Source organism: Prosopis cineraria, unplaced genomic scaffold (genome assembly GCF_029017545.1).
Source record: "Prosopis cineraria cultivar Desert tree isolate PC_DT_omini unplaced genomic scaffold, ASM2901754v1 PC5, whole genome shotgun sequence".
NCBI lineage: Eukaryota > Viridiplantae > Streptophyta > Magnoliopsida > Fabales > Fabaceae > Prosopis > Prosopis cineraria.
In genome coordinates this window covers 34,172,086-34,181,552 of record NW_026555336.1, presented here as the reverse complement: position 1 = coordinate 34,181,552, position 9,467 = coordinate 34,172,086, and the positions used below count along the sequence as shown (strand labels likewise).

Sequence of the window (9,467 nt, the reverse complement as noted above, 5' to 3'; positions counted from 1 at the left end):
ACTATACATATTTCACACATAATATACATTTTCAACATTCATTATCGACACATGAACTCACATAACACATATTTTCATAATTAACTCTTATTTCATCACAATTCTCCACTCATAGTAATAAATCACAAGTAATTTCACAAAACATCAAGGGTGGTAGAATCAAGGTTTTCTCTTTCCTAAAACCATTTCACAATCAAGTACCAATATACATCATTAATTTAAACTCATAAAATGTGTACAACACAAGTAACATTTAACTATAAAAGTTAAGTTTTTTTCGGTTATCTCAAACCTTTGAGAGGTCAAAGATTTACGCCTCACTATATCAACTTCCTAAAGCTTTAACAAGCCCGAAAAGTGCCAAAACGAATTTCTATTCATCCAAAATACAAGGATATCATCATTATCTATCTTTTTAAGCTTTATCAATATAAAACTCCTTATACACTATTTTTCATCAACTCATAATCAATACCCATTCTTATCCAATGGGCTCATTTGATTCTACAAATGCACATTATCATTAATGACACCTTAAACCATCATTAATGCACATTAACTTCTCCCAACTACCTTATAAATACTAATTTTTGGACATTCAATGCTCCCATGGACTAACCACTTGCAAAATCATCAATTTGGTGTTCCAATATATTAAGTCACTCCTATTAATCTCATTTTAACCAATGAAATCAGACCCATGCTCCTGTGAACCGAAAATCCATCTGTTAATTCAAACCCTACCATAAATAATCATAAATAAGGGAGAGAAATGAAGAAGAAGTCACCATAATCTTACTTTTGGTGTTTGGGAGCTCCAATTTATCAATAATGGGACCAAATATTGTGCCTTAGCAGAGCCAAAACTAAGCTCTTCATTTTCCTCCTCTTTTTCTCTTCTGTTTTCACACAGAAACGAATTAGATATATCTAATTTTTGGCAGTGCGCCACGGCATACGCTATTCTCCGTCACGGCGCATGGCATAGAGGAGCCCGTTACATTTGAATTGCCTCTGTGCGTCACGACGGACTAACCACGCACCGCGGTATGTGATACAGAACACAACTCTTTACTTTTTCGTCCTCTTCCTTGCCTGGGTGGCCTGCCATCGATCCGAACCCACTTCTAGGGCTAAAATCACATCAATTATGTCAAGTTAAGCCCTTTTGGCTACACACCTCATTAACTCACTAACTACCTTAATTAGGTTAATAAATTAAGGTTAAAATTTTTCGAATGTTACACTTTTCATGAAAAGGACCAAATTAACTAACTCGTGGTTTGGTCTAATCCTAGTGTAATCCAAAGTCGAACAAGACTAGACTGGTCTAGTAGGATTAGAAGACTAGTCATGATCTTATTCAGTGTCTCACTTTTTTTTTTTATCTATGAGAGGTAGCAATTTATTTTAACATTATGAATTCAATTAACATAATAAATTACTTATAGTCATATAAAATTTATCAAAACAATAACACTTATAAATCTACAACGATTTCCAACAATAACAAAAAGTATGATTCAAATGAAACAACCTTCAACAACATTAAATAATTTTCATCATGTCTAAAGTTCATTACAACAAATTTCACAAATAAGAGGAGAAGACTAAGGTTGGTCAATGATGGAATTTTATTCAGTATTTATAACTTTACAAATATAAAACACAAAAAATACTAATTATTATTATAAATTATCTTATTATAATAATAATTAATAAATTAATTATAATTATATTAAATAAATTTTGTAAGATTGGACAAGACTGAGTGATTGAAGTACTCGGTCTCTTATCTAGTCTAATTTGAGAGTTTGACCCTTTTAACCTTAAAAGATCAATTTTTATTCGAATAAGATAAAATTGAATTTATCTTTAAGTTAGATTGAAACGAACTGAAGGGGTTTTGTTCAACCCTAATGGAAGGTGCAGGGAAGTCCGTGCCGTATCTGAATTGGGCGGCAAGATTGAGGTAATTTAATCTGCCATTCGTCCCAATGATTCAATTCAACGCTTTTTCCTATGTTTTTGGTCCCAAAAATAAAACTCATTTCCAAGTTCACCTCTCCGTTCTCACCGTCCCCCAATTACAGCAGCATTCCGACGGACTTCCCCAACCACGTTTTACTGTGTTCAAATCGCCGCCGCTGGGCTCCACTTCTATTCATTAGCCACCGCTTTTTCTATCCAAAACTATCAACCTACTGAAAATTAGATTGGTTGAAACACTATTAATTCAAAGGTTAAAAGTCAAAATAATTATAGTTGAATTATGATCTGATGTAAATAAAATATTTTATTAAATCAATCAAAATGTTTGTTTAATAATTTATTCATTCAATGGAATTACTTGACCCGAATTTACATGCTACATATAAGAAATACACACACGTGCTTCGTTAATAATAGTAGTGATAATGAGATAATATACATGCTTCTTTAATTTTGTTTATAAGACATAAAAATAATATTTATTTTGATCTTATTTATAAAATATTTTAATAATTATTTTGTCCATTTTTTTATTATATTACTCCTATTAAATGTTAGAAAAGTTATTAAATGTTAGAGCATTTTATTTTTAAAAAATATATATATATTTATTTAATATATGTAAAGTTGAAAGCTTGTTAAATTCTTAGCCAACGTCAATAATTTTTTTTTATTATGATGAAAATGCTAGGTATGACTTATAATTAAATGGACCTGGAGGGAGTATAGCTTTACTTAAGTCTCTAATTTGAGTTTTAGGAATACAACAACATGGTAGAATTTTAACCAGAAAGAGTTTTGACTGATTCAAACCAAATTTGTCTGAGAACTTGATGTTGAACAATATTAATGCCAGGATAGTGGGTTCATGTTAAAGTCCTATCATTATACATTTTTTTGATTTTAGAAGCCTTAATTATTAAAATAGATTAATTAGTTAAAGACATAAAAAAAAAAGAAGTTAAAAAATGGAGCATTTCTTAATTTATGTACTAAAATCTTAAATGACAAATTAAACAAAAAGTGGATGTATACTGTATAACCCTCTACTTGGCTCCCTTATTCTAATGGGTTAATTAATTGATTTTGGATTTTTAACAAAAAAGGAAAGACTAAGACGATGTGAATTATGTTCATAATGGGGTCATGTTGGCCGGCTAATAAAGTCTTCTTCGCTTCCCCTTTCACTTTGGCAAGCGGACAAGCCCGTCCTTCGTAATTTCCAAAACCTTCCCTTATCTCTTTCTCGATCTGGAACCTGTTTCTTCATCCACAAACCATCATGACACTCCAATGTCGTCATAAGTTTCGCTTACATTTTCTAAATATAGTCCTTCTCTTTCATTCCTGTCTCCCTCCCTCCCCCTCGAGCTCCAATTCTTCTCTCATCTTCGCCAAAAGAAGAAATATCAACAAGTGAGTGACTCATTATGGAGATTGATCACCAAAACGTGGAAATAGATGGTAATGAAGACCGCATCAGCCAGCTTCCTGATTCTGTAATAGCTCTCATTCTGTCATCTCTAACCACCAGAGAAGCCGTCAGAACCGGTGCAGTCTCATCAAGATGGAGAAATCTGTTCAAATGTCCCACAAGTCTCGTGCTTGATGCACACAACATGCTTGACAATGACAAGTATTCTGACATCAACGTATCCCAAATGCTGTGCTTGGAAAGAGACATTGTAAAGATGAAAAGAACCGTGGAATTCTTGAAAATCGTGGGTTACTACTTGCACTGTGTCAGAGGGGTCCCGAAAATTGAGACTCTCAAGGTTCACTTCACATTTGGGAATAACAGATACTACGCCTGTAAACTCGATCGGTGGATTGGTTTTGCTCTTAAGAGGCAAGTTGAAGAGATTGATCTGTGCTTGTTGGAACAAAATGTCTTCAGTGCTCCAAGTGAAGGGCTTTATGCCTTCCCTTGTGCTCTTCTCCGTGGGATTCGGTCTCTGAAACGCCTGCGTTTAGCCCATTGCGTATTGGCCCCAGGGCCTCAATGGTCCATTTTCTTAGGTTTCAGCACACTGACGTCTTTGGGACTCGTGAACGTTGATTTAGTGTCAGACCACCACCTTCAGAATCTGCTATGTAATTGCGATAATATCGAGTCCTTGAGTTTCTGCATGTGTTGGAATCTGCATTATTTGAGAATTGAGCACCCCTTTTGCCAGAAGCTCAAGTATCTGAGCGTGAATGATTGTCCTCAACTGAAGACAATTGAGCTAACAAGCCTTAATATTGAAACTCTAGAATACAAAGGCAGATTCGTATGGTTCCAATTCCTTGATACTCCGAAGCTAAGAACTGTTTTCACTGGTGTGAATGATTGGAGGATCAGTTATAGCGATATTTTGCCACTTTGTAAGCTTCCAAATGATCTTCCTCATCTGGAAACTCTCTTCTTAGAAACCACCTGTCACATGGTAAGATGACTAGACTAATAATATTGAAGATGGGAGAACCAGTTAACTTGAAATTTCTGCGAACGTTGGATTATCTGATGTTTCATTTTCTTTGTTTCAGGCAGCGGCTTTGTGCATCCCCAGATTTCATAATCTTCGACATTTGATAATTCTGAAACTAAACAAGCACGAGCATGACCTTTCTTGGATAGCATTAATTCTAAAGGCGTGTCCAAGGCTCCAAAAACTAGAGCTACATGTAAGTCAACTTATAAAAACTAACGTTCCTTCATACCTTACACTTCATTAGAATGTCAATTAAAAAAAAAACGTGATTTTCTAAGCTTTTACATCAACTAATGTAAATCTTGCATTTACTTAGTGCGTGTACGTACTGCTTGGGAAACAGGAAATGTGGGGCATATCTGCATAAATATACAGACATTGTGGGACACAAGTAGCTTGGCGCTAGTCTAAATATATGACTAGTTTGTTGGTTTGTGATTGGGTTGCGTTATATGTCAAATTGAATGTGTGTAGTTAAACTGCTGAAGGAAAAAGAAACTGAACCAAGGAACTCCATTTTCTCTAAGGATGATCGGAAATTTGAACTTCATATAAGCAGGGAAAAAAAAAAGCAAATTAGAAGAAAGTATCATTGAAACCGGCAATACTTGAATCTGACCGGATATGTATACCTTGTAATTGTAATAACATGAAAAAGAAATTGAAAACCACGAGTTTGATATATTTTACAGCTAGGAGCAAACTCCTATGTTGGAGAAGAAGCGAAAGACAGAAACTGGCCTCCCAGATGCGCACACGAGCAGTTGAAAGAGGTACTGATAACAGGCATGAGAGGCCAGACGAGCGAGATTGAGACTGCAATTTATCTTCTGAAGAATGCAACTTCACTTCAGATAATGAAAATCGACCCTCGTCCCAGACTTTACCTCGGAAATGGAAAATGGCAGCAGATAGAGCCGTACGAGAGTTGGACCAGGACTGGAAAGCACAAGGTAGAACACCATCTAATTCAACAAGCTGGTGCGGCAGTCCAACTCTCGGTGTTGTAACAGACAAGGCAGAAACAGAATATATATATATATATATATATATACATATAACAACTTAAGCTTTTGAGTTGACATTAAGGAATAACTCTGGTTAGATTATGCTAGAGAATATGGAAATTTGTGTGTCTTTTCAATTTCTAGATGGTGCGATCTATAATGATGATGAGAATGTGAAAAATGCAGAAGAAAATAATCCACGGAGTGAAGGTGTGAATACCAGAGCGCCCCCAAACACTTCAAATATGTGATGATTTCTATATGTACACGAACATGCTGGGAATAGAATAAAGCTTGCTTCATTAATAATTCAATTCTTGCTGTATGTATATGCATATGTATATGTTCACAGGGAAGCAATGTTGGTTGGTGCAGGGAGTTCCCCCAAACACTTCATTGAAGAAGGGACCCACCCAATGTGTGTGGGTCCCATATGTATATATATATATATGTATATATGTGAAGTGTTCAGAGGAACTCCAAGAGACAGCCAACAAATTGATGTGTTATGGTATGGTGGGAGATGAAGAGGAAGTGAAACGTATTTATAATGCAGAAACGATGACGAAGGTAATAGAGGACTCAGTGAACCTGGTCGAGAAGGAGGGTGAAGTGCAGAGGGGACATAGAGAACAATCATCAGAAGGTAAAACAACAGAAGATATGCGGTAATGATTCCAGCAAACGAGCTCGTTCTTGTAGGATGAATATAGCAAGGCAAGAATAAGGGTGCGTGTAGTGTGAAGATGGCTGAGATTCGAGCTAGATATTCCATCCCAGAATAAGAAAAGAAAGTGAGGAGAGGAAAGGAACGCTCTCTCCTCAACCTTCCCTCCGAAGCCGAAACTGCGTCCAGGTTCAATGGCTCAGACTCCCATGAATGACCTAGGCAATGACCGCATCTCAATGCAAAGAAGTTTTTTTATGGCCAAATGCAAAGAGTTACTTCTAAATAAGAAAAGAGTTACGAATGACTCAACCGAACCCAACCCAATTTGAAAATCCAAGCCATCCAGATTGGATTCTATTTATTTGCTTCCGTTTATTCAGTTTTTAAATTTTATTTCTTTTTATTAACAAATGTTAATCCTAATACAAGCATGTTCATTAAAATCTGAGATCTCAAATTTAAATTTGTATAAATGTAAAAAAAAATAATAATAATGTATTTGAGAGAGTTATTTTCAATTGAGCCAAACAGCGCTCAAATTGATGGAGTGAAAATATCATATGGCTATACAATTTTTTTTTAAAAAAATTCAATTCATTTAATTTTGTAATCAAACCAGTTAACTGATTACTCACTGTTAATCGCAAGCAATCAAATGTGATCGACAGTTAGGGCGAGTCTCTGTAACTTCATGGATCTGTTTTTTCATGCTTGTTTTAATTATAAGTGTCCTGATCACTCTCGTCCGTCTTTTAATATAAGAAATTTTTACATATTTCTAAATAGCTGAGGATAAGCTCCCAAACTATCCTTTAGCTATTCTAAATCTTTTTTTTTTTTTCCTAACCTTCCAATTTGAGGGTCAAATATGAAATAGCTTAAAATAAATAATATTATAACAAAATTATAACATTCCTTCTCAACCCCTCTCACCCTTCCATTCCTAATAATCATCTACCTCCTCCTACTCTAACTTTGAGAAAATATAATTTTTCTCTTTGTTAAAAAATTATAAGAAATTTTTAATTGAATTATAGACTCAATAATTAGTTAATTGTGTTTACACTGATATTATCTTTTTATATTTATCTTTATTTAATAGGGTATGTCTCACTTGAAGGTAAATTGTTGAATGACTTATTTATCAAGGATATTTAATTTTTAGGGGGAAAAAACTTATTAGGTACACATTAAAACTTAAAAATGCTTTATATTTTTAAAACTTTAATTGTAAAAAAATACCTGACATTTTTAAAGGAGTTAGTAGAGTAACCCATTCAAATCCATGATTAAATTTTATAAAATTATTTCTAAACCATGGTTAAATGAAGCTGTTCATTTCTCCCAATAAAACTCCAAAGCAATAAAACATTTTAATCCCATTACATGCAGCCATATTTTCAAACCCAAACCAGCTTGGATAGTCAGATCGTTGTTAGAAGAAAGCAATTTGATTTAACTATTTGGTCTGTTCTAGTAATTGACCCAAGTTAGCCATTTTGATCTGGGTGGTTTTTGAAAACCCGAAGAAAAATTTGAGACTCATAATTGTTGGATCATTTTGACCAATTTTTTATTTAAATATTGTTTTTAATTTAATTATCATGTTACTAATTTAATTACTAGTCAAATTGGTTAAATTATAAGAACCGTGATCTACTGAGTTTTCTAGTTCATCGTGGATTCCATTTTTAAAACGTTACCACACAGTCACATTCCATAAATGATCATTTTGTAATATGGTCAGTTCCATTTGGTGTTTGGAAGGTAGAGATAGAGATGGAATAAAAATATGAAAATAAAAAAGGTGACAAATGTTGATAAAAGCAAAACGGAACGTGGGAGTAAAATAATTTTTTAAGTTAAAAAATTATTTTTATTTTGCAATTAGAAATTTAAGATTATTTTTTTGTGTCATGAAGTTATATTTTTTTTATTCTATTCAAAAGCGTTTTTAGATAAAATATGCTTAATTTGGGTAAGAATTTATTTCTCTAAACACGTAATCATAATTAATTGACTATTTCTGGATGATAATGTTCTTTTATTTCATTGATGATACTAATATGGGTGTTTCCCAGAGATTGTTCCTTAATTAACTAGGGATGATTTTAAGAGCCTCCGTTAATTGTTGAATCACGTTAAAGCATATGAGCTTTCTGTAACCTTAATTTGTTTCATGAAAGGTTGAAATCATGCTAAATTCCCATCAATTGTTGAGATAAATAAAATCAATTCTTTTGTGGAGCCCAATATAGAATTCATCTTCAGTTATTGTCTTGAAGACCTGAACTAGTTCTTCACAAAGTGAACTTCATGCTTTTTCCCCTTTTTTTATTGAAATTTAAAATCATTGTCATATGTATTGATTTAAAATTGGATGTGTTTTTGGATTAATATTTCATAAAGTTATTAGTTCAACGATTAAAAGTCTAAAACTTCAATTTATAAATCATTCAATTTATATCAGTATTATTGGATTAGGCCAGAAAAACAAGCCACCTTATCCGGTCGATTTATTATTGGACTAAGCCGGAGTCCGGGCTCGGCATTTTGATCATAAAGAACTCTGCCGGACACAAATTACTTTTAATTAATTATAAAGCAATATAATTACTTTTTTAATAAACAATATAATTATTCAAAGACTTGAAACTTGATGAACCTTGTTTAGGCTATCACAAACTGGGCATTGGGCAATTGGCTATTGCAACAAAAGAAGCCTTTCTTATAATTATTTCCTGCTTAAATAACAGAATATGTAGAGGAACTCTTACATCAGCACAAAATTCAAATTCAAATTCAATCTATATTTTACATTTTCAATGTAATCATTACAAAAATTAACTTTCTGCTTTCGTTTTCTAACTTCCATAACCAATGACCATCCATCTCCTAGTTCCTCGGTTTTCCCTTTTCATATGCAGATCCTGCTCTTCAACTCCATCACATAGACTGTGATCAATTAATAATCAAAAGGGGAAAAAAATTGAAGAATTGATTATGAGCAAAACATAAAACAGCGTAAAATTGTATGCCGATATTGATTGAACTGGGTTTGGCATTTTGAATCTGAGTTTATACAAAGCAGTACTAAAGACTATACGGTGAAGAAGAAATTGTAGTAAATTTAAGAATGTTGAAGACGTATAACCTCTGAACCTTAAAAGCAAGCATGTTGATGTTGGAGCTGTAGAGTAGGGTGTCAGATGGCACCCAGAGTTCCCCCAAACACTTCAGTGAGATGTGAGTGTGGTAGTACAAGAATTATACTCAGTGAAGTGTTCGAGGGAACTCTAGGAGATACCTGACCTATGTATATCA

General features: G+C 33.6%; 1 protein-coding gene across 1 annotated transcript; it reads left to right on the top strand.

Annotated features, from left to right (window-relative positions):
• Positions 1 to 2,754: 2,754 nt before the first annotated feature.
• On the top strand, positions 2,755 to 6,054 carry LOC129312007 (F-box/FBD/LRR-repeat protein At3g26920-like). Its single transcript, XM_054954543.1, has 3 exons — positions 2,755 to 4,421; positions 4,522 to 4,659; positions 5,159 to 6,054. The coding sequence occupies exons 1-3, from the start codon at positions 3,423 to 3,425 to the stop codon at positions 5,474 to 5,476; spliced, it is 1,455 nt and encodes a 484-aa protein (XP_054810518.1). The 5' UTR covers positions 2,755 to 3,422; the 3' UTR covers positions 5,477 to 6,054.
• Positions 6,055 to 9,467: the final 3,413 nt, after the last annotated feature.